Source organism: Nelusetta ayraudi, unplaced genomic scaffold, assembly GCF_046127955.1.
Source record: "Nelusetta ayraudi isolate G7.1 ecotype Tasmania unplaced genomic scaffold, CSIRO-AGI_Nayr_v1 ptg000021l, whole genome shotgun sequence".
NCBI classification, from domain to species: domain Eukaryota; kingdom Metazoa; phylum Chordata; class Actinopteri; order Tetraodontiformes; family Monacanthidae; genus Nelusetta; species Nelusetta ayraudi.
Window position 1 is genome coordinate 5,369,720 of NW_027466071.1, and position 25,738 is coordinate 5,395,457.

A 25,738-nucleotide genomic window follows, 5' to 3' on the forward strand; every position below is an offset into this window, starting at 1 on the left:
CAAAGACACGACATATAAATCTAAATATTGAAGGTTCACATAAAGTATCCAGTTTTTAACGTAGGATTTTATTTATTTGATCATCCAACGACATTGTTAGATGGCGAACCAATGGTTAGCTTGATACTATAAAAACGTCACTTCCGGGGTTGGCCAGCCGGAGGGAACGGCGGTGAGAAAACGAGGAAATACGCCGAAGGCTAGACCGTCCCGAGTGGTTACCAGGGAGGCGGGGTTTGGTCCGTCCTTCTAGGCTGAGTACTTGAAGAACGCTTCCTTCAGACGGAGGACACTCGGTCTGAAGGGTGCAGACCCTGAATTGAGACACACCATCTGTCTGTAACCAACAGTAACCACCAGTGGAAAGCAGTGCTTCTTCCACTGTACACTGCACATTGTTATCACATTCACCTCCAGCCACTGTCATTATTTCATGCTTTGGAATAATTTAATTTCAATCATGATAGAGAAATGAGTTGAGATTCCGGGGTTGGCCAGCCGGAGGGAACGGCGGTGAGAAAACGAGGAAATACGCCGAAGGCTAGACCGTCCCGAGTGGTTACCAGGGAGGCGGGGTTTGGTCCGTCCTTCTAGGCTGAGTACTTGAAGAACGCTTCCTTCAGACGGAGGACACTCGGTCTGAAGGGTGCAGACCCTGAATTGAGACACACCATCTGTCTGTAACCAACAGTAACCACCAGTGGAAAGCAGTGCTTCTTCCACTGTACACTGCACATTGTTATCACATTCACCTCCAGCCACTGTCATTATTTCATGCTTTGGAATAATTTAATTTCAATCATGATAGAGAAATGAGTTGAGATTCCGGGGTTGGCCAGCCGGAGGGAACGGCGGTGAGAAAACGAGGAAATACGCCGAAGGCTAGACCGTCCCGAGTGGTTACCAGGGAGGCGGGGTTTGGTCCGTCCTTCTAGGCTGAGTACTTGAAGAACGCTTCCTTCAGACGGAGGACACTCGGTCTGAAGGGTGCAGACCCTGAATTGAGACACACCATCTGTCTGTACTGGCTGTGCTTGTGCCGACTTGCTCAGTCCCAGTTTTAAGTTTGTTTGCGAAGCAGAAACAATATTGCGACATCAAATGGACACATTGAGAACAGCAGCTTCTTTCATTGAAAAATTGTTGTTTTTAATACTTTGAAAAATTATCTTGCGGGCCGGAAAAACCCAGTTTGCAGGCCTAATCCGGCCCGCGGGCCGTATGTTTGACACCCCTGGTCTAAAGACACAGTGTGTCCTGCCATCTAGTGGTCAGATTTCAGATTGCAGTGCTAATGCACTCACACTCTCTCCCTCCCTCTCTTTTTCTGTAGTTGCAGATTCTGAAGTCGACATTTCACTTTGATTTTCAGAGTGATGACACCCTGGAAAAACTCTCCATCATTTATTCTTTATTCAGGTTGTGGGGCTGCAGTTTGTCAGAGCTCAGCTGTGATTGGCTGCTCTCAGCTCTGAAGTCCAACCCCTCCCACCTCAGACACCTGGACCTGAGTCAGAACCAGCAGCAGGATTCATCAGTGAAGGAGCTGAGTGGTTTTCTGCAGAGTCCAGACTGTAAACTGGAGACTCTAAGGTCAGTTCACCCTCTTCACTCTACAACTTCTATCACTCTTGTTATTGTTGTCATGATTTTCACTTGACTGGGCCCTGTTGCAGGAAACTAGGATGAGGGATTAAGCCAGGATATCTTGGTTATACTGGATCAATTGATGTGTGATCTGGTTGCACAACAGTGGGATAGGTGGAAGTGAGATATGTTCTGGTAGAAGTTACCATGGAGATTTAGGGTGAATTCCAATTCCTCCCTTAACCCTCAATCTCAACCCTCAATCTCAAAAATGCGAGCTCCCGCGAGTTGCAAGTGCTGTCCCGATTCTAAGAACGTCAAGTTGAGGGACGAGTTTAAGGGCTGTATCGCCCTCAATATTGAGATTCTCCGGCACCACCCTTGGCACTAAGGGCTACCCAGAAGGCATTGCGTATTTTCGCCTTCGAAAAAGATTGCGATGTAAAAGCGAGCTACAAATGGAAGTATTTTCTTAGTTAATAAAGATATAAATATTACCAAACCATTTTATTGTCTTAGTTTAAGACTTTTTTATGGATTATTGACATCGTTGTTGCGTAACTTCTTTTTTTTTTACTCTGTCGCGACGGAGGACTTCTTTTTTCGCCGACTTTTTCTTCTTCTCCTTCTTCTTCATCGTTGTCGTCTTCTTGACAGACTGGACGTAGCTTTGGCGTAAGGCCGCCCCCCACAGTCTGAAGACGTAACTGCACTTAAGGGGTGTCCCATTTCTAAGCCCTTACACTTATTTTTGAGGGCCAAAGATTGAGGGTTAAGGGCGAGGGTTGAGATTGAGGAGTTAAGGGAGGAATTGGAATTGGCCCTTATTGTGTGGAGTGAGCTGCTCCAGACCAGGCTGAGTTCCAGGATCTATTTCATCCTTGTCTCAGTCAACAGTAACCACCAGTGGAAAGCAGTGCTTCTTCCACTGTACACTGCACATTGTTATCACATTCACCTCCAGCCACTGTCATTATTTCATGCTTTGGAATAATTTAATTTCAATCATGATAGAGAAATGAGTTGAGATCATGTTGCAATCATTGGATCATTTCTAACATGACTTCTACTTTGCCATGCATCCTATATAGAAATACACATCCCATAGAAACACAAAGACACATCAAAGAGTAACATGAGGTTGTTGTTGTGACAGTGGACGGTCCTGTCACTATGCCTCCAATTTATCATGCGCCCTGGCTGCTTGGCCAAGGGAAGATCCCTTTGGCTGAATGCTTGGTGCGCATGACTATGACCTGGGAGTCTGGGCTTCCAAGCCCGCCCAGGCCGTCTGCGCCGGCCCAGATTCTATTGAGCTTTGAGAGTTAGAGAGTCTGAATCCCCGTCCCAGGCGCAAATCCTCATGGAGGCTTATGAGGAGGTCAAAGATGGCCAATCCGTCAATCCCAGCTCCATAACGGGGGTCTATGGAAGGAAGCCGCGTGCATGATCCAGGATAGCTTTCACCTGGCTTGATGAATCTGTGTCTTCTCATCCTGGATGGCTTTTAGTGCAACCCATGAAGCCTGGATACACGTCTTGTGGATTGGTTGAACACTGAAGGCTTAGTGACTCATCTTGGATGACAGAATCCTACTTTGGTGCAAGGTGGTCCAGACAGCAAAATCATAAAGAGCCAGTCATGGACTCCGCAGTGCAGCACTTGTTCGCTCGCCCTCCCTCTCCCATTTTATTCTGTAGTGTCAGATTCTGAAGTCGACATTTCACTTTGATTTTCAGAGTGATGACACCCTGGAAAAACTCTCCATCATTATAAACTCTCTGTCATTTATTCACTATTTAGGTTGAGGGAGTGCAGGTTGTCAGAGCTCAGCTGTGATTGGCTGCTCTCTGCTCTGAAGTCCAACCCCTCCCACCTCAGACACCTGGACCTGAGTGTGAACCAGCTGCAGGATTCAGGAGTGAAGGAGCTGAGTGGTTTTCTGCAGAGTCCAGATTGTAAACTGGAGACTCTGAGGTCAGTACTGGTTTGGAACCAGTGGGTGATGGTTTCAGCACCAAACACAGTTCATCAAACATGTTGAATAAACATTGAACTGAAGGTTGATTCATATCAAAATGACATCTAGAAATATGACAAATTCCTTCTGTTCATGTTTGAAGTTAAAAAAAAAAAGGTCATCAGTGGTCATGTGACCAAACATCATTTCAACACACATTAGTTTTTGACTGAGGATTTAATTCCAAGGTGACATTTTCTGTAGTTGCAGATTTAGACGTCGACATTTCACTTTGATTTTCAGAGTGATGACACCATGGAAAAACTCTCCATCATTATAAACTCTCCATCATTTATTCTCTATTCAGGTTGATTGACTGCAGTTTGTCAGAGCTCAGCTGTGATTGGCTGCTCTCAGCTCTGAAGTCCAACCCCTCCAACCTCAGAGAGCTGAACCTGAGTGGGAACCAGCTGAAGGAATCATCAATGAAGCCACTGATGGATCTTGTCCACAGCAGAGACTATCAACTGGAGAGTGTGAGGTCAGTACTGGTTTGAAACCAGTGGATGATGGTTCCAGCACCAAAGCCAGTTGATCCCACAGCAGAGGTCCAGTGTTACCAGTCACAGTGTGAGAGGAGGATGGTGACGTCCAGCTGCTCCTCATTCATCCAACATCTGCTGCCAAACTGCTTCTTCTCTCAGTTCACCACTCAATTATTGATCAGTTCATCTTCATCAGGCCTAGTGTATCAGTCCAACACTCCATGGTCACATGACCTTCATATGTTCCACACTTGACATGTGAGAGTCTGCTTCTTCTCACCAGTCACTCCATCATCTCCATCAACAGTCAACGCCTCTGTGATGATGCGTTCAAGGACCGTGAGTCTTGACTCCTGCTTTCTCTTCTTCTCTCTACAGGTGGGAGGATTGAGGGAGGATGAGGAGGAGAGTGAAGAGGAGAGCTCCATCTAGTGGTGGCTGAAAGAACTACAACTACTGGAGAAGAGTGACACACCGAGGCTCCGCACACACACACACACACACACTGTAAGACAGTTAAATCCACATCCTGAAGTGTTTTCTCTAACAATGGAAGTTCTTCAAAGACAGGGGTTACAACTGTATCAATCTCACCTATTGTAATTAACTTACATGATTTACATGTCGCGGGAAAGGAACCCCCGAGGGCCAAAAGGTATCTCCTTGTGTTTGTTGGATTTGCATTCAGGGACTGTCTCTGCCTTTTGTTTAGAACTTTCCTTTGAAATGTTGTGAGTGTCAGTGCGAGAGGTATGAAGGTCTTGGTGATCTATTGTTGCTGTGGAAAATTACCCCTGATGACCCAAAAGGTTCCCGAGTAGGAAGAGTTGATCTGATCTGAATCTTTTAAATATGCATTTTAGCAGTGTCTCTGTTCTGGGAGGATATTTAAGGGAAGGAACAAGAATCTGAAGGTTTCTTTTCTTCTCTCTCCTTTTCTGGGACCCTCTCTCTCTCTCTCTCTCTTTTTCACTCTCTCTCTCTCTCTCTCTCTCTTCTTCTTCTTTTTCTTTGACTTCTTGATTTTTTCTACCATCATTTTTACACAACCGGTCTGTTACATTTTTGCTGCATGTTTACTCTGGACATCGCAATAAACTGGTATGTTATCCATTCCCCTTCAATATTAACTTGTTGAGACTTTTGTTTCTATGTGGAGAGCAATCTGACATCAGATATTGATTTAGTCTTCAGTTATATGGTAAATTCATTTGAGTAATGCTTGTACTCTTTACCTCTGAGTTGAATAGAAAAGATTGAGTGTCATGTTTTTCTAACTATTGAGTTGGAAGATATAAACCTCTGAACATCTCAACCTAGATGTCTGGGCTGTTCTTCTATGTTAAGAAGGTCACTGAGTGCTTTGTCTATATCTGCCATCACTGAACTAAGATAGGGATTAATCAGAATCCCAAAGACCTTAGTTATATGGTAAGTTTCACTGGACATTATTCAAACCCTTAACCTCTGAGTTGGTCAGATAAGATTGGGTATCATGTTCAATAACCTCTGAATACTCCAACCCAGACATCAGGCTATTCTTCCATGTTTAATGAACAAACTGAATAGTTTTGTTAATTTATAGAAGCCATCCCTGAACTGAAGACTAATGTCAGATCACGAGAAGTTTATTATTATTGAGTCTATATTCTTAATTGTTAATCAAGTCTTTCTCTCAATCGATGTATAAAAGTAAAGTTATTATTATCAAATGGAGTCAGATTAAATTAATTATTATGTATTTTACTTTGAAATCCTCACCTTGACACCGGAACGACGGAATACGTATTGGGGAGATATTACTATTTGTGTCTAGATATTTCCTCCCCTACAGTTTGGTGACCTCGACGTGATCTCGCGATCGCATTAAGCAGGAAGGCGAGAGAAGTCAATTCCGGTACGTTTAAGTAATGAGGTTTGAATTCCTGTGTGTCTACCTACAGTTTCTGTGGTAAGTACAAATTTACGGCAGTTATAAAGACTGAGGGAAAGTTTGAACACACATCATATATAGACACATAATATAGAACGGATCGACATATCCATTGTGAGATCGGAGATCGTAGAAATCCGATGGGGGGAAAAGTTTCATTTCGCAACTCACTAGGACAGGAGTGTGTAGGCATAGATGAGCAGATCATGGACATGGCTGGTTTACGTTTATACAAAACGTTAATTCGTCTGCGCGATCTCGGCGTTGATTTAGAATGGGATAACAGTGAAATTCTTCACTGGTATTCCACAAAGGGAGTTGCACTAAAATCTAAAGGCAAATTTCACGATCTCCCTATCGCAATTGTTTATTTACTCCGGCGCAACGACTCAAAAACCATAACAGAAGGTCGCCGCACTTTAGAGAACATCCGAGATTTTGAAACATTACGCTCCGAAGAAACGAAAAAATTACGCGCACAAATTGATGCATTTGATTATGAAAAAATAAATTTGGCGAGACAAATCGAAACAATGGAGACTGAAACTAAACAGCCTAAACAAAAGCTGAACTTAGACAAACGCTACACTTCCCAACTGGAAGACTACTGTGGCGATGCTGGCTTTCCAGTTGCAGCTATAAAACAGGCTGTTATTAGCTCCAAATGTGTTGAGAATTATGATCAAGACGACAGTGAAGATGAGGATATTACCCTCATCACCGGGTGCCCTGTAACTCAGGTCGACACCGACAATGAAATTCTGACAACCTCCGCAGTTTTCGCAACAGCAGAAAGCCCGCTCTATCCGTCCCTCAGCCGGCGCACCTCTCACTCGAAGCAAAACAATCGAAACCGAATGAAAACTCGTCTCAAAACAGACACAATTCCAAGAAAATCCGTCAATGTTTCAGTCGTCAAAACAGTTACAGATGCGAACAATGGTGTAACCACCATTACCAGAGCATTGTCTTGTGAAGAAACTTCAAAACATCGTGAGGTTATCGGCATCATGCCCCGCCGCGGCCCGTTCCAGAGTTACTGGGACAAACTAATGCTCCAAGCATTAGTTTACAATCTAGAGCCCCGCGATGTGTGGCAGATAGTTTTGCTTACAGTTCCAGAAGAGTTACACTCTAAAATTCCTCAAGAATTGAGAACTGGAACAATCCTTGAAAGACAGCCCGGTGAAACTAACGACGACATTTATAATAGAATAAAAGAAGTTTCGCTTCAGATGAGAGGACCACCAAAGGCCGAGTGGCATAGAATCCTTGATCTTAAACAATCAAGTAGAGAAACATTTGAGACTTTTGCAGAGCGTATGTGGGTGATTTTTAGAGAATACAGTGGGATAGAAGAATGCGATCGTAACCACGAAATTCTCTTACAGATGCTACGCAATAATGCTGGACCACTTGTTCAGAATGCGTTGGCTCTGGGTGGAGACCCACCTCAGAATACATTCAACGCACTCGTTGAATGGGCCACAAAAATAGAGCAGCGATCAAAATTTCTAAAGCCATGCCCTGTAGCGGCAACTCAATGGGTAGCCGAGAGAGACAATAATGTCATTATCTGTGACTATTGTCATCGATCTGGCCATAAACTTGAACGTTGTTTCAGACTGAATGGTGAATTCAGGAAAACAACTCATAAATCTATGCGAAACCATTCAAGAACCTCTCAAACCAGACAGACAACGGCGATTAGTTCTCAAACAGACATCCTCGATGATCTAGAACGAATGAATGACCAAAAATAGGGATGCGTGGCCTCCATTGGGAGCATTGTTTCCAGCAGCAACCGTATAATAGTAAAATCTAATCTTGGAGGCCGATTAGTCGACATATTAATTGACACCGGTGCTGCTTGCTCCTGCACAAATATCCCGTTACCTCTGACAGACGAGACCATTCAAATCAAAGGGATAGATGACACACTAATGACAGCGACCCTTACTAAACCAGTCCGACTTGATTTGGGTGCAATAGTGCTAACTGAGCCGTTCTGGTATTTACCAGGAAACAGCGAGGGTACTGTTTTGGGCATGGACATAATGGAAAAGCATGGCTTTATTATTCACTGTTTGGAAAAACAAATTGAGATTGCTCCAGAGAAAACGAACAAGAAACAATCGCTCAGAAACCATGCAAGCATTATGTCCATCACCACCTCTGATCAAGAATTCCAAGCGTGTCAAAACTCCATGTCTGTGATCAAAACCCGAGCAAATGTGCAGAAAAACCTAGATGTACATGAACCAACAAACATTGTTGACCAGTCAGCCAAGCAGGCAGCAATACGTCGCACAGATTTGACATTGGAAATGTCTGATACATCAGCTACAAGAGCCATCCAGACTACACCTATTGACTTAAAACAACAATTCTGGTGGCCAGCAATGGCTGGAGATGTTGACGGTTGGTGTGTTTCTTGCCTTGTGTGTGCTAACTTTAACCCAGGAAAACCTGGCTGCACTAGACTGTGCAGGCCTAATCCACCCAAAGACCCGTGGGGAGCACTGCAGATAGATTTCGTTGGTCCACTTCCCAGTGCCAAAGGGGGGTACCGCTCTTGCCACGTCATAATTGACAAATTCACTTGCAACAACACTGCAAGAACATTGGCACAGGCTTTAGCGAACCAAATCATCTCTCTGTTTGGAGCACAGCTTCAAATCGAATCAGTCAAGAGCAGCCATTTCGCAGGTTTTCTTTTTCCATTCCAGGAACTCCAGATGCCAAGAAAGCATCCAGAACAACCTGTATCCAGCTGGGTCAACGAGACCTACTTACCCATAGTTTTAACTGTGGGAGATGGGTATGGAAATATTCTATGGGGCCATACACACCTCACATTACACTTCTTTCAAAACAGTCAGTCAAATGGTCCCCCGGATTAGAACCGGAACAAAATTTTGTAACAACAAAATTTGCTGTAGTGAGGGAACCACCCATCTCCCCACTCTCAATATAACAGATAATATACAAATTTCCACGACCTTACAACTTAGTGTCAACACCAAGACACACCTCACTCCAAAATTTGGCTCTATTTAATTAATGTTTTAAAAGCCGAACCATGGACTAGATCCTAAAAAGTGTTATAACACGAAGGATCTAGAGCAAAAATTACATTTAGCTGCATGCATACAGCTCCACATAATTTTTAGACACATAGTTCATACAGATTTACTATTTAACCAAACTTGCTCCGCAGAAGACCAGCACAAAACTTGAATTAAATCTGAGACATGTTCATTTAACTGTTAGCCTTTTCCTTTTCAATTCGACCGGATTTATTGAACGTGACATAGCTTGCAGAACATTCGCAAAAGATTTACTTACAACTACTAGACAAAAGATTCTGTTTACATAAGACTCTCACACATGCCTTAAATGATTTGATTAATGCTCTGAATTTACATCGATGGTTCATGTCCAAAAAGAATGAAAGATGTTAATTATTCAGAATTACTTTTTATTTTCATTGTACTTTTATTGTACTTTATTAATGTCTACCAATAATTAATGTATTGGTTGTATTGGGTTCTTTGTCACTTTCCCACTTATTCACCCAGAACAGGTTTTTCCAAATTCCATCACCATATAAATCAGGTAATAAAATGGGACCACATCATGGGGTATATGACAGTAAGAGACACTGAGACCTGGTTCACTTCTCGCACATGTTGTCATGAAATTCCCAGTTGTATCATCTGTACTTGTAACACTTTAAAGCCGTTCACATGGATACGCAGACACCATCCAGGTGTCACACACACAGTGGTGCGTCGCCCGTGAAATGAACTCAAATCTACATCTTGGGCAGAATACCATTGAACCTGGACATCTCTCCCTGGTGGGAGGACACCTTCTACGTGGAAAGCACCCAAGCTCCAACAGACACCATGGACTGTGCTAAAGAGATGATTCTTAACACAGGTTATCATCTCACTGAAGCCCAGGTGCAGGCCAGTTAGCTAAGAGGACAGTGAAAACCTTGTCCAGTCCATCCACGCTTGGCTCAATATGCAAACACTTGAGTCACACACTTTGCCCTGGTACTCAGCTCCCTGCAACTACCAGATTTACAAAGACTGAGATGATACTACTATGGATGTGGGGAAGGACTATCAATTCTCAACTTGACCCCTATCGTTTCATTCTGTGTTCATTTTTACTTTTGATGTTTGTTTTTTCCAGATGGCTCTCAGGGGCCAAAAGGGGGAAACTGTAAGACAGTTAAATCCACATCCTGAAGTGTTTTCTCTAACAATGGAAGTTCTTCAAAGACAGGGGTTACAACTGTATCAATCTCACCTATTGTAATTAACTTACATGATTTACATGTCGCGGGAAAGGAACCCCCGAGGGCTAAAAGGTATCTCCTTGTGTTTGTTGGATTTGCATTCAGGGACTGTCTCTGCCTTTTGTTTAGAACTTTCCTTTGAAATGTTGTGAGTGTCAGTGCGAGAGGTATGAAGGTCTTGGTGATCTATTGTTGCTGTGGAAAATTACCCCTGATGACCCAAAAGGTTCCCGAGTAGGAAGAGTTGATCTGATCTGAATCTTTTAAATATGCATTTTAGCAGTGTCTCTGTTCTGGGAGGATATTTAAGGGAAGGAACAAGAATCTGAAGGTTTCTTTTCTTCTCTCTCCTTTTCTGGGACTCTCTCTCTCTCTCTCTCTCTCTCTCTCTCTCTCTCTCTCTCTCTCTCTCTCTCTCTTCTTCTTTTTCTTTGACTTCTTGATTTTTTCTACCATCATTTTTACACAACCGGTCTGTTACATTTTTGCTGCATGTTTACTCTGGACATCGCAATAAACTGGTATGTTATCCATTCCCCTTCAATATTAACTTGTTGAGACTTTTGTTTCTATGTGGAGAGCAATCTGACATCAGATATTGATTTAGTCTTCAGTTATATGGTAAATTCATTTGAGTAATGCTTGTACTCTTTACCTCTGAGTTGAATAGAAAAGATTGAGTGTCATGTTTTTCTAACTATTGAGTTGGAAGATATAAACCTCTGAACATCTCAACCTAGATGTCTGGGCTGTTCTTCTATGTTAAGAAGGTCACTGAGTGCTTTGTCTATATCTGCCATCACTGAACTAAGATAGGGATTAATCAGAATCCCAAAGACCTTAGTTATATGGTAAGTTTCACTGGACATTATTCAAACCCTTAACCTCTGAGTTGGTCAGATAAGATTGGGTATCATGTTCAATAACCTCTGAATACTCCAACCCAGACATCAGGCTATTCTTCCATGTTTAATGAACAAACTGAATAGTTTTGTTAATTTATAGAAGCCATCCCTGAACTGAAGACTAATGTCAGATCACGAGAAGTTTATTATTATTGAGTCTATATTCTTAATTGTTAATCAAGTCTTTCTCTCAATCAATGTATAAAAGTAAAGTTATTATTATCAAATGGAGTCAGATTAAATTAATTATTATGTATTTTACTTTGAAATCCTCACCTTGACACCGGAACGACGGAATACGTATTGGGGAGATATTACTATTTGTGTCTAGATATTTCCTCCCCTACCAATCGTGCTCCAAGTGGACACTCTAACACAATGTTGCACAGTGTGTGGGCGTGTCATGACCTTTGACCCCAGTGGAGCCTGGTGGCTGGCGGACTGCTTCTCCCTCCAAGCTGCTGTGGTTACTGGGAGGGACATCCCAGAAGCCACTGGTGGACCTTGCAGTGCCACATATGGACTATTGGACTGCGTGAGCACTGGAGGTGGACCATGACTGACTGCTTCTCCTCCTCTCTGAACACCACAATCTCACTTCCCATCTAAAAGTCATGAAAAACCTTTGTGGGTGAGATCCTCTCACCATCTGATCACTGTTGGGAGTGGAGCCTTCAAACACTCCAATGACTGGACACTAATCAGAGACTGACAAGTCCCAGCACTAATAAATATATATTTGTATACGTACCCATATAAGTACATCAATGTTTAATGCACCTTTTTTCTTGGCCAATATCATTAAATCTCCACCTGCTTGTGTTTGCATGTTTAGGTAGATTGATATGTATGTAGATCTATGTTAGTAGCTTCAGTGTGCTGTGAAATGTGGCATCTTCACAAACAGTTCTATAATTTCACTCAGGTGTCTCACCTCAGCAACAATCACAGTGTTTACTTCTTCATGTTGTTCTTTGATTTCTTGTAGTTTTATTTCTTTAGCAGCAGTGGAGCCCACACCACATCCATATTCATCATATGTATACAGCGTAGCATGATCCACCATCGCCAGTGTCGGGACAGCCTTCTCATTGGCTCTTGGAGTGCCAGATCCCGCCCCCGTCCCCAACCTTCAACTAGTGGATTTAGTTCTTTGACTTTAGTTCTCTTTTCACCTGATCCTGACGTCATCTAGTGGTGAAGGTAGGAACTGCGTTACATCCCCTTTCGACCACCCCTCAGAGTCCCTCTAGTGCTCCGGGGGCCCGGTTGGTTCTCTCTGATTGTATAAAGCGCTTTGAGACGCCATTGGTTGTGATATAGCGCTGTACAAATAAAGTTTTATTATTATTATTATTATAGTGGCAAAAGTAAGACTTGCATGCATCATCCTCCTCGACATCAGGCACAAGTAGGCGATCACAGATACAGGCGTGTGTGTGTGTGTGTCTACGTATTGTATGTGGTTTTCAACAATAAAGACCAGAATAATAAGAATAAATGCAAACTTTATACAACACTGGTACAAATGCAGCCAGCCATCAACCCATGCGTCCTGGCCTTACCCACTACAAACTACATGTAGCAACCTGTAAATAACACCTAGGGTGTTACCTAACTCTTTTTCGACTCAAGGAGCGAGGGGAGGTTAGCGTGATGTCACAAAGATTATTTTATTCCCAGATCAATAACAGTGAAATAAATGCAATGTATATGAATCCCCAAATCCAACAATAAAACAAACAAAAGCAAATAAGGTGTCCACTGACAGCGTGGCTGTCAGGTTCAAAGTTCGAAGTCCGGTCCCAAGTTCAATTTGTATCGATGTCAAGTCCAAGTCTATTCAGTCTGTGTGTGGTCTACCCGGGTAGTGTGTGTGTGTCAAATGTTACTGCACGCTCCCTGTGTGACTCCTCGTCGAGACGATGAAGATGAAGGATGAAGGCATCCTCTCCGATCCCGCTTGTCCTGGGCAGGAACCCTGGCCGTCGACTCAATCCAGAAACTCAGTGTATATATATAAAAAAAAACAATCTGCATGGTAAAACATAAAGTTAACCAGCAGTCATAAACTTTCTGTACAGAATTATATTTCTCTCTCTTCTCACTCAAATGTAACTTATAATACTGACCAAAAAAATAAGCAACTGTAGAATGAGACATTAAAATACCTCCAGTCACCATTAATGTCTTTCCTATATCCAACAAATCATGTTACACAGATCATTTCTCTCTTCATCAATAATCAATCATGACTCATCTTCATCCACAAATACACTTAAATTGCTTCAAAATTAATTTAAACATGTTATAATTATTAAACCAACATGTTACAAACACCTAACATAGCGTCCAGAACATCCACATTCAACTCTGATTTTTGCATCATTAACTTTGTAAACTAATATCTGTTCTTGTTTTGACACAATACCTGTACATTGTTTCCAGTTGCTCTCCCAAGCCCTCACTTCCATCCCCTTTCTTCTCTCTTTTTCTCTCTCTATCCCTCCCTCAGTCCTGGCCAGAATATCACTCATCCATCAAAATAGAATCAAACCAATCATCAGGTCGTTCCTGAACACACCGTGTGATTCACACCCTGGGCTCACAAGCTCCACCTTTGAGAATCAAATCTATCAGCCATCATGAAGACATTCAGACACACTTCTGCTGGTCATGATGGCCAGACAGGACAAGGTAAAAAAAGATTCCCCTCTGTCATTGTCAAGAAACATTTGAACATTGACACCATCACCTACACTCACATATATTTGTATTTGTATTTATTTATTGAGCACAATTTAAAACAGTGCAAGCAGGGAACGAAGCCCAAAGGGCTTGAACAGAGTTCCACTCCCATCATCTACAATAAATCCAAAGTCAAATGTCAACATAGGAAGAGTATAATTTAAAACAACAGACAACAATATAGAATACATTGAAAAGTTCAAACATAAGGAGATGTTTTTTCAGTCAGTATATTTCCAGAAAATACACACAGTGTGTGTTGAGGCCAGTCAGGTTATTTATTCCTACACACTCATCCTGTCATTGTTTGCTGAGGGCTTCTGTTAACTGCTGTCTCCCTCCTCCACAGTCTCTGGGTCTGAACCAGAGCTGCTCTGAAGTGCTGCTTACCCTCTTCGCCACGTTAGCTTCGTGTTCAACGAGATTTTTCGAGACTTTCTAAGAACCTACGTCACTTACTTACAAATCTTAGATACCATCTAGCCATGACCCTGAAACTGGGAGGGTGGGCGGAGTTTCAACTCAACAACAGGAAGGTAAAGTCAGTGAATCTGGGTTTGAAAAGTGCCACTGATCCCTCTGGCCCTGCGCTTTTCAAAGCCTCCACTGGGGGGCGCCAGAGGACTTCAGGGGAGGCGACCGTGAAAGCTGCGGCATCATATTGAAAGTGAAGCCAAAGTTGAAGGATGAAGCGGCGGGAAAAGCAACAGTGTCCATAGTGATGATGAAAGTGTCTGACTACAGTTGATGTGTTCATTATTTGATTGGAGGAATTGCACCTGTAGCCTCAGAATGAAGACATTAGTTGACTGGAGAACTGGAGGAGGTTTCAATGAAAATGCAGGTTAAATGACCTGCAGACCAACAGCAGTCAGCAAACAACAGTGCAAATGTTGTAAAAACTTACTTCTTCAACTGTGCTGTACAACACTGGATGGAGAGACGTTATAGTGACTGCTGTTTGCTTTGTCACTGCTATAAATACCCATCAAGAAGAGAGACAGCTGAAGAAGAACAGGTAGGAATGACAATGGTGAACTGTGTCATGGCTCCCATGGCTTCTCCTCTGCTTCTCGTTTTTCTTGTGGTTTTCACCAATGGCATGTCGCAACGTCTTTTACACCTCCGTGACTCTTTGAAAAAAGGTAAGCAAAGGAACAGTACAGAAAGAGTGTCTTGCTCCTGCTTCCATAGCTCAAGATAACCGTCCCTTCTTTTAGCTTGTGTGTGTAGCCGTGCAAGGCGCGCACGCAGTCCGCAAGTGAGCGAGTGACTCAATCACCATAACGAGCTGTCATTTCTTCCACGACCCAAAAATACAGGACAAAGGGCATCCCCTATCAGTTCAGTACGGGACAGGTCTTTTAGTTGCCAAATACGGAACAATCCCGTATTTTACGGGACGGTTGGCAACTCTAGTTACCAGGACCGTAAAAGAAAGGAAACATTTGGAGAGAAGCGCTGGAGCCGTGGGCCAATACTTGGCGGTCACCAACACCGGGAGCCTCTCCCATGTTCTGTTGCTATGCCGTTGTGGTGAGCTAGGACATTGGTATTTGCTAACCAAAGCATTGAGCTAGCTCACAACAACAACCCCTGGTTAGCACTGGAGGCTCCAATTGTTGGTGATGGTCGTAGCCCACAGCTCCAGTGCTTCACTCAGACTGTATTTCTTTTTCTTTGCGGCCCTGTCTGCTACTGTTGAGAGAGAGAAAGAGAGAGAGAGTTTGGCTGCACTCAGCAGTCAGTCAAAAGGCACTAAAGCATTAGATGGAGATACATTTGGAAAGCGTTTTGCTGAGCAACATGAAAACGGCCGTATTCAGCTGTTCTGTCATGACCACTTCATACAGTCGCTGCTATCACAGTCATTTGAACACTATGAGCAGCTCTGAAATTTTGAATATATATCAGCTGTTGACATCTGGTGACAGTGTTAATTCTCCTCTTAATGCTGAACGCTGACTGTGTTGAGTATGTAGCTGTCTGTGTAATCTATATCTGTGCTATGTTTGAATGGCCTTTTGCTGATTGCTTTGATTTCTAGCATACATTGCTTAGACTGATCGCAGATCTATGCAATGTGTGGTTTAGTTTTCATCATTTCATTGTGTTTGTCACTGTGCTGAAATGTTGATGAATTTAGTGCGTTTTTTGGAAAAGCACTCCAATGTGAAGTGGCCCCTCCTCCCTCAGCAGAATCTGCACTTTAGAACAAATGGGGAGAAGATGTGTTGTGAGTGAACAATCAAAGTGATATCCACGACCTTGTTGGAGTGCCATGAGCCATTTCTTTCCATTGTGTATTGATGCTGACCTTAATACAGCCCAGTCCAGAGACCTTCATGGCTGACTTCTTCCTTGGATAGTTTCTTCTTGTACAGATGCTGCCTGCAATGCTGCCACTCTGACACAGTTTGCTTCCCTTGTCACTCATGTGCCACTCATCACCGCTGTCTGTCTTTCCTTCATGCCTTTCCTGTCATAATGCGCCACCTACAGTAGGATGAGCAAACCTCTGACTCCTGTTAATAGGAGGTAGAACCATGCTAGCATCTCACTGAATGACATGACATCACATTGTATCCTTACACTTATTCCTAATATGAAGCGTTTGACATGAAAGCTGTGAGCTCAAATGCGAGACATTGGTTGCATGAGATTCAGATGAGTTTGGAAATGGCAGCTGGAGCCCTGATCTAGTCTACATATATCTACATGTGGGATACATGTTCTGAGTTATGCATAAAGTCCTATTGGGCCCTGAGTGAACCACCCCACAACCCCCCAAATCAACCACAACCACAACATCACATTACTGATGTTATTTTATTCAAATAGTTCAAAGTGAACAAGAGCAGAGAAACAATGAGATCAATAAATGACAATAAGTGTAAATGTCACACATTTTAGTTTATTAGTTTATTTAGGAGTAGAATTAAGACCTTCCTTTTTCTTAAAGCTTATAGTTAGATTCCATCCACTGTCAGTTAAGCTGCTGTAGGCTTACGCCGTGGAGGGAGATCTTTCGCTCCCGTTGCAGGGATCGTTGCTCTGTGCAGGCGGAGCCTCTATCACTCTCCTCTCCTAATCAATCTTTTACTCTATCTACTCTCTCCAAACTAGCTCTCATTATGCTTTGTACAGTATGCTCGATATGCATGAAACTGCCGCAGTCTCTGTGTCCCCGGCAGGTGATGACCACTGCGCCAGGAGCTTGATTGTGCTGTCCTGGGGGTCTTGGTGTCATCGCTTTGTCCCACCACTACGCCTAGGACCTGGACTTGTCCTATCGGCAGATTGTTCAGCGAGCTAGGCTCTTGCCTTCCAAAGCATGGACAATTACAGCCTACGCGGACAGCAGCCTTGAATTATTTCCTATTCTTTGTGTTTATATCCGTTTTGCCTGGTTGGTGTATCTGTTTTTCACTCTGCCCTGTCTGCCACCCTGGCTCACTCTGCTCCTTTCTCTCTGTCTCTCCTCTATCTTTCTACTTCACCCCAACTACTCATAGGCAGATGATCGCCCTCTGGAGTCTGGTTCTGCCCTAGGTTTCTTCCCACAGGGGAGTTTTTCCCAGCCACTGTCGCATCTTGCTTGCTCCGGGGGCCCAGTTGGTTCTCTCTGATTGTATAAAGCGCTTTGAGACGCCTTTGGTTGTGATTTAGCGCTGTACAAATAAAGTTTTATTATTTTATTATTAATAAAAAAGAACACATAATCCACCTGTTGCCTCAATGTGTGTCACTGGTGGGAGGTGAAGACAGCAGTTACATGAGTATACAAAACTCAGTTTAGCACATTCTTCATTACTGGGTTTATGGTTTAGGAGAAGTTTGATACAGGAAGAATACTTTTAAATATTTTGCTACTTTAACTGGCAGTTGGGCCTTTATAAATGAGATTTCTTAATGTTAACGTTTTTCAAACGAGGCAGGCAAACTGTCTTTTTTTTTTAATTTCCCCCAGGTGCTCAGTGTGTTTATTCGTCTTTATCAATTATTCAGTCATTATCTTCTTTTAATTGAGTTGAAAAGTGCTTACAGTCTACATGTGCACTTCCGGTTCCGGCAGGGATTAGTCAAAAATAATTAAAATCTGACAAATGCTATTGAACTTAAATAAATCAAGGTAATAATACCTTATTGGTGAAATGTCTTACACTTAAGACATAACCTTGATAACCATGTACTGAATCTGGAGTCCATTAGCACAGTGCAGTAACCTGTTTGTTTGTTTTTGTTTGTTTTTTTTTTGTTTGTGTGTGTGTGTTTTGTTTTTTCAAGACATCTTCGGTTTTGGAAAAATGTCTCGAAGATTCTGACAACACAGACTACAACGATTTAGACTATATTCCTGATTCAGAAAATCAAAGTTCCTCAGAGCTCGAAGAAGACAAAGACCTTGTCCTGTTTCCCAAGAAGCCGTCGTTCACGTTGAGATATCCCTCCTTTTCATCTGGAGATGGGGTTACTCAAAACAAAAGCCCTGTAAAAAGGAAAAGGCAGCTTCCACTTCTGACATGAGCAACTCAAGCACTCCAAAAAAGGTAAAAGAACGTAGTGGCTCAATCAAAGTATTTCCAAATATAAATTCAATGATGCAGCGTGCGTACAACAAAAGAAATGATTGTTTCTAATGCCTCAAGCCAACATCAAAAATTGCACGTCACCTGGAGTCTGTGCATCGGAATGAAAAAGAGGTTGCCTGTGCATTATTTCATTCAAAAGGGGACAAGAGAAAGACGTATGAAATTAGACATTCTGCGGCGCAGAGGAAATTTTGCGCATAATGCCTCTGTGGTTAAAAAAAAGGAGCAGGGGAGCTGCAAGTGTGTTACAGACCCCGAAAGGCAAGCTCTTCTTCTAATTTTATTCATTGTTTTTTTTGTTTTTTTTGCCAAGGACTCTACGGCAAACGGACATTGTGGAAGCATGTCAAACTTTGCCCAGCAAAGACGAACCAAGATGATGAATCCAACTCTGGAAAACAGCGAATAAGATCGAAATGGGCTCTCAAAACTGCAGGTGTGGGAGACATTAGCCTAGCATGCCCCCCTGTCCATCAATGGTGCTGCAGTGGAGAGGGTGAGCAGCATCAAGTTCCTCGGTGTACACATCTCCGAAGACCTGTATCACTCGCCAAAAAAGCTCAACAGCGCTTGTACTTCCTCCCGAAGCTTAGAAGAGCTAGAGCACCGACCACCATCATGCACACTTTCTACAGAGGCACCATTGAAAGCATCCTGACAAGCTGCATCACTGCGTGGTACGGGTCCTGCACCGTGGCCTGCCGTAAGACTCTGCAGCGCATCGTGGGTGCAGCTCAGAGGATCATTGGTGTCTCTCTCCCTTCCCTTCTGGACATCTACAGCACTCGCCTCACCTGCAAAGCCATCAAGATTGTAGGTGACCCCACCCACCCATCTGACAGCCTCTTCAGCCTGCTGCCGTCAGGGCCAAAACTACCAGGCTGAAGAACACCAAGCGATCAGGAGGCTCAACGCTCTCCCTGCTCTGCCCTGCCCCCCTCCATGCCCCCCTCACTGACAAACTCCGCCCCCCACCCTCACACACACAAATTACTATAGACTATCTCACCCTATCTGCACTACACGCACTACCTCACCTTATTGTGAATACTTTGTATAGTTTACCTCAGTTTAGTTTTAGTCTAGTTTATAGTAATTTATATACCAACAGTGTTGCCCCCTGTCTTGTCTTTTGCCTATTTTAATTTAATTTAATTTGTTTTTTATCTTATCTTATTTGATTTGATTTTAATCTTTTTTGCCTATTGCACCGTGGGTCTGTGAGGATTGAAATTTCATTCATTCATATCATATGTCCAGTATGTGTCTGATGTTTGACAATAAAGTTGAGTTGAGTTGAAATTTTAACACTACTCAAGGTAAACTAAAATAAGTAGCTATACAGTGATAATTTTTTTTTACTTCTCTGTACTAATTGACAGTAACCCACCTACAGTGCTGATAAAGATCCTGCGTCTGAATTTTTATTAAATCCCTAGTGTGCTGCTAGTCAGTCATTGCCTGAAGGGTCTTCAATTTGTATACGGTTAATTACCGCCCTCTAGTGGACGCTTCTGTTCTCTGCCACCAACAGTCTGCTTATATGTGGTCAGCTCATGGTGCAATTGCGGACAGTTCGTGTCCCTGTTTACAGCCTTGGAGCATCTTTGTCCGTAAGTCCAAGGTTCTTTTGATGTTATGATCTGTTTATGTTTAATATGAAACCTTTGGCAAAGCGTAATTGTATATTCTGTACATTCGCTATTGCAAATTTTTTAAGTCATTAGCTCGGTCATAGTTAAGCTAGCTAATATGTCCGGTGTTCAAGTTCAACTCGCTACCATGTTAACTGGCAACCTTTGTTTACTCGCATCTGTAGTTGTCCCAGCTACAGCAGATGTTAGCGGAGGTCAAAACCAGGAAGTGATTTCGTCTTGCCGTCCTCGGCACTGCCTGTTGGTAAATTATTTTTTTCCGAAGCCGCGTACAAGTCGCTGATGTCGCAAGTGCTGATTTAGTATCAGAAATGATAAGATCACATCCCCTTTCCACGTTTGTCCTCAATAATAACAACAGTAATTATTAAACAAATAAATGCATATTTATTAAAAAAAAAAAAAAGAAAAAAAAAAAAAAACTTTGCATGCGTCTTCCTTTTACTGACAGGTCGAACAATGAATGTATGACAATGAACCCAACATATAGTAATGGGGGTAAATGATACGGACAACGACGACAATAGACACAAAGTTAAGGACCCGACAAAGGCGGGGGATTGAACCCACGACCCAGAGAGGAAAAAAAATACAAGAAGCGCACCTCGCTCCCCGCTATTCCACCAGCTCCCTTGTGAGCGGCGGCGCAGCAGCCCAAAATAGGACGACGTCGCCAGTCGCACGGGCAGTAATCGCCAAGATCAACTTGCGATCCTCTGATAAGTTGTTTCCTGAGCTTATTCAGAACTTATTATGAGCAATTTGACTTTCTTAACAAAGAGTGAAGCCTTAAGCTTCGCACCAACCCTAAAACACCAGTAAAACACATTGGGGTAGATCCTCAAAGCGATTGCGCGGCTTTTTTGCGCCAGAAAATCTGTGTAAACAGCGCCAAAAACGGTGATTCCGATCCACAGAGGGGACGCAAACATGAAAATCGGCGCCTCGGCGTAGGTAGCGGCAGGGTTGCGCCAGACTCATTTGAATGTATTTAAATGAGTCATTACGTGCAAACCTCTTCTATGCAAATATGCCTAATTCAAACAGCGGCAGATCCAGAAAGAGTTTGCGCTCGTGTCCGCACGCAGTTTGACAGACGCAAACACCGCAAGCCAAAACCAGGCGCAGCTTCTGTCTGTCAAAGTGTTTCTTGCTTCTGAGTGAAACTTTCCTCTCTGAAAAGCCTGAAATATATATATGGCTCCCCAAATCTTATATATAGATCGGCATAGACTACAGCCAATATTTTAGATAAGCTATGAAAAATACAAATGGTACTCAGGTGTTGGTAATTGTCTTGCTTATATAATGGCTAACTCGTCTTGCGTCTTGACTTTCTTTCCAATATGGCAGCATGGTAAGACGGAGGAGGCATCATAATGCCAGGCGCACACAGGAGCGCGTTTATTGCAGCAGAGTTTTGCTGTTTGACCTCCGAGAACGGGACATTTTTAAAAGATACAGGTTGCCGGCGCACAAAATTCTTGCTTTGCTGGAGGATATAAAAGATGACATTGAGCCGGCTACCCAAAGAAGCCACGCTGTGCCCGGTATTGTGAAGTTGCTGTCCACACTGCAGGTTCTTGCGTCAGGCTCATTTCAGACTCCGGTTGCAGTAGTATCTGGACTCTCTCAGTCATCTGTGAGCAGGGCAATGTGGGAGGTGATACCTGCACTGTTGCGAAGGGTGAATAGGTATATTAAGTTCCCCCAGAACCAACAGGACATTCAAGATACCATATCAAGTTTTTTCAACGTTGCGGGCTTTCCCAACGTTGTGGGTGCGATTGACTGCACACGTTGCCCTTGTTCCACCATCCAACAGCGAGAATGCTTATAGAAATAGAAAACACACATACTCGCTCAATGTGCAGATGATTTGCAGCGCAAATGGGACAATAACGAATGTCGTCGCAAAATACCCGGGATCTGTCCACGACAGCTACATTTTGAGAAATAGCAGCATCAGCGCAAAGATGCTGGACATGGATGGCTGCTAGTTAATAGGTGAAAGTTATTCCGATGACGTTTAATGTCTCTTTATTGTAAATGCAGTTTTTTGATAAGTAGTTTTGATTAATTTATTGATTACAGGCGATCGCGGCTACCAGCTGCAACCATGGCTTATGACACCTGTGCGTAATCCCACCAGTGAGGGGGAAGAATCTTACAACCGCGCGCGCATCCTAACCCGTGGGATTATTGAGCGCACCTTCGGACTTCTGAAAAGCCGCTTTAGATGCTTGGACCGAAGTGGTGGGGCACTGCTCTATAGGCCAAACAAAGTGCGTCAGATTGTCGTAGTATGCAGTCTCTTGCACAACATTGCCACAAGAGCTGGTGTGCCTGTGGATGAACAGGATACTCATGCTGAAGCTGGAGATGACACCGATTTGGAGGAAATACCGCCACTTGACATTGGAGAGCAAGGCAGGGATGTCAGACTGAACTTAATAAGCAATTACTTTGATTAAATCAGTTTGTGTTAAAAGTATTCCCCGGAACAGACTTCATTATTTGATTTTTTTTCCCCCCAGCGACATGTTGACTGTGGTGATAAATAAAACTCTTTTTCGTTTAATGTAATTTGTCTCTCCATCAGTTTCATTTTTGTGTTTAAATACATTGATTCGGATGAAATTCTTAAAAATAATTGAAACGTTTTTTCCAAAACCTAAACCAGTCGAATCAAATAAATGTGACCCACCTTATTAGCCAGACGTGCAAATTTCACAAATGCTTATTTTCTACTTCTTAATTTAAAAGTTGACAACGTGGATGTTGAACGATGAGCGGATTGAACGCTGGAGGGCAATATTGTCGTTAGCCTAAAGGCAAAAAATTCAGGAAGGAATCTAAAATGGTTTATAAAGAAGTGTAACAGATTGTTCGGTGTAAACCCCAGACGCTCGGCTACAGAAGCATTAAAGTGAAGTGAACAACAGGGCATGATGAGTTTTCAAATCACATTTTTATTCAAACGAGAAACAAAAAAAATAATGACATTTAAAGGTCATTATTGGACACAAGAACGACAACTTAAATAGCCTATGATAATATATCTTGTCTATATAATTTCAAAACAAAACATTTTGCCACAGCAAGAAAAATAAATTGTTTCACAAAAAAGTGGCTTGTTGGTTTTTTTGTTTAAAAAAAGAATTATAATAAATAATGATAATTATCGCTTTCTTTCTTTTCTGAGCACACGTTGTTGTCCCTACTGCGGGTTCTCCGGCTCCCTTGTTTGTTCATTGTTGACTTCGAGAGCAGCAGTGATCCTCCCCAGAGCCCCCATCAGCTCAGCGTGGTTTTCCTGCTGTTGGTTACTCCAGGCAGAGATGGTTTGGTTGAGACTTGCCTTCGAACGAGCACACTGCCTGGAGCTCCTCGCTGCATGCGTTAGTGCCCGGCGTACATCTTTAAGTTCCACACTTATCTGGGATAATGAAGCTGTGTGCTCTTCATGAGCCCTGGTCTGCCGCTGCTGTTCGCAATAGAGGAGTCGATCGATCTCCTCACATTGTAGTGACGGGCCAGGCTCTGCAACCGGTGCTTCAAAGGGCTCAGATGGTGGAGATGGTGCGAGGTGGACATAAAGCGGAGGGTTTCCTGGTGGGTCAGGCAGCGAATCACCTAAAAGGGATTTTAATTTAAGTTTGTAAACAAAAAAAGTGAAATTACGAAAAGTGGCAGAAAGGTTTTTTTTTCATATGAAACATAAGGGAATATACATACTTTCCAGCTCTTGTGACACACTTTCGCCTGTATCAATTCCCTCCAGGCCATGAATTTGTTCTGGCAGAAGAGTCTGTGGAACAACTTCCTCCAAATCGTTTAGTGGACGTTCTCTCGGTGGTCCTCCGCCCGTCGCAGACTCTTGAGAGGCGTTAAATTATATTTTTTGTTTGGTGTGTCTTGTCCTGCCACCTCTTCTTGCGTTCCTCCGGCTTTCGGGGGAACTCTCCGATGGCACTGACTGCCAGTGAAATACTTTCCCATATGTTCTTTCTTTCACTGGGATGTAAATTTTTTGGGTTTAATTTTGTTGCGTGTCGACTTGTTTCAGCAGCGAGGGCTGCCAGCTCACGCTCTGAAAATCTCTGCTTTCTTTTCCGTGCATCCATGAATACACCAAACACAAGCACTCACCAACAACCTTTGGCGCAATTGCTCTCAGGTTGCCGGACCGCAACATTCACACCTGTTTTCAGGTGCCGCATTTGTGTACGTTTTTGCGCCTGCATGTCATTAGCGCAAAAACCTTTGTGGATACCCGTATCTGTGGTGCAAATTGCGGGCGCAATCCCGCCGCAAAATGCGCCGCATTTTAGCGCTGCGCGCCCCTTTTTGAGGATCTACCCCATTGTGTACTTTGCCGTAGCTTCACGTTTTTGAGACACGACTGTCAACAGTCGGCAGCAATAGACTTCGTCCTGGTTTGTTTTTTTTGTTTTTTTTTAAATTGAGGTGTGCGTGTGTGCGTGTGTCTATTTGGTCTGGTCTTACATTTTCTGTCATGTACTATGTTTCAGCTGTAGTGTTTTTTTTTTTTGTTTTTTTTTAAAAAAGAGCCGTGTAAATAAAGAAGGTTTGAGCACGCACACACAAATTGTCCCATTTGAAAAGATGAAAGAAGCCAGTAATGTAATTTAAAAAATATATATATAAAATAAATCCAGGAAAATACATTGTATGATTTTCAAATAATTTAATTGTATCAAGGTGCAGAAAATAGGCATTTGATCAATAACAAACGTGCGCAGTCTCCAACAGAGCTCAATTAAAAAGTTGGTACTGACAATGGGGGGAGCGCCTACACCAGTGAGCAACAAGGTGCAGTGGTTATCAAAATCATAGTCTCCAAGCAGAGCTCAATTAAAGTCGGTACTGACAATGGGTGGTGGGGGGAGCGCCTCAGTGGTTATCAAAATCATAGTCTCCCAACAGAGCTCAATTAAAAAGTGGGTACTGACAATGGGGGGGGAAGCGCCTACACCTGTGATCAAATAGGCAAATTAATTACAGTCTTTATATATAAGGGTGAGAATCATTTCTGAATGAGAGGAGTCAGATACTGAAACAACAGAAGACGAGTCACAGAACACAGAAAACAAAAAAGGGAACAATGGACCCCAAAATAGTTAGCAAAGTCTTGCTTTACCTAGAGCATAATTCCTTCCCAAAGGATTTGACTAAAACGCAGCGACACACAATCAAGCGGAGAGCTTCCAGTTTTGTTCTCAAGGGTAAGTATGAAACTAATGTAAGCCGAGATGTTTAATGTGGAAAGATGTTTCTCTCTAAACTTGTTGTGATCAATTAGATGGAATTCTTCATTACATCTGTCGAAGAAAACCTTGCGAGCACATTGCTCAAGTGGTGCTCTTGGCCTCTGGGGCAGATGAAATTTTTCAAGAATTTCACTGCAGCAGCATTGGGGCACATTGTGGGGTAGAGAAAACCCACAATGCAATAATAAATCGGTACTACTGGCCTG

At 42.9% G+C, this 25,738-nt stretch overlaps 1 protein-coding gene and 2 long non-coding RNA genes across 20 annotated transcripts in view; 2 read left to right on the forward strand and 1 right to left on the reverse strand.

Moving 5' to 3' along the window:
- LOC142889198 (uncharacterized) overlaps positions 1 to 25,738 on the reverse strand; it is a 265,120-nt gene that overhangs the window by 177,819 nt on the left and 61,563 nt on the right. The window lies entirely within an intron of this gene.
- The window catches only part of LOC142889185 (NLR family CARD domain-containing protein 3-like), a 256,712-nt gene that overhangs the window by 6,898 nt on the left and 224,076 nt on the right, over positions 1 to 25,738 (forward strand). For 6 of the 18 annotated variants that reach the window (XM_076027833.1, XM_076027840.1, XM_076027837.1 and 3 more), the window contains 2 exons: positions 1,420 to 1,593; positions 3,392 to 3,565. In XM_076027833.1, the coding sequence (XP_075883948.1) occupies positions 1,420 to 1,593; positions 3,392 to 3,565 (348 nt within the window). Of the gene's footprint in view, positions 1 to 1,419; positions 1,594 to 3,391; positions 3,566 to 3,851; positions 4,100 to 4,183; positions 4,342 to 4,471; positions 4,600 to 11,588; positions 11,690 to 25,738 lie in introns of those variants that run through there. The other 12 variants (XR_012926806.1, XR_012926807.1, XM_076027835.1 and 9 more) reach the window with 12 other exon arrangements.
- On the forward strand, positions 10,435 to 17,665 carry LOC142889197 (uncharacterized). The gene is made up of 2 exons (XR_012926816.1): positions 10,435 to 10,859; positions 17,186 to 17,665. It is a non-coding gene; the product is annotated as an uncharacterized LOC142889197 (long non-coding RNA).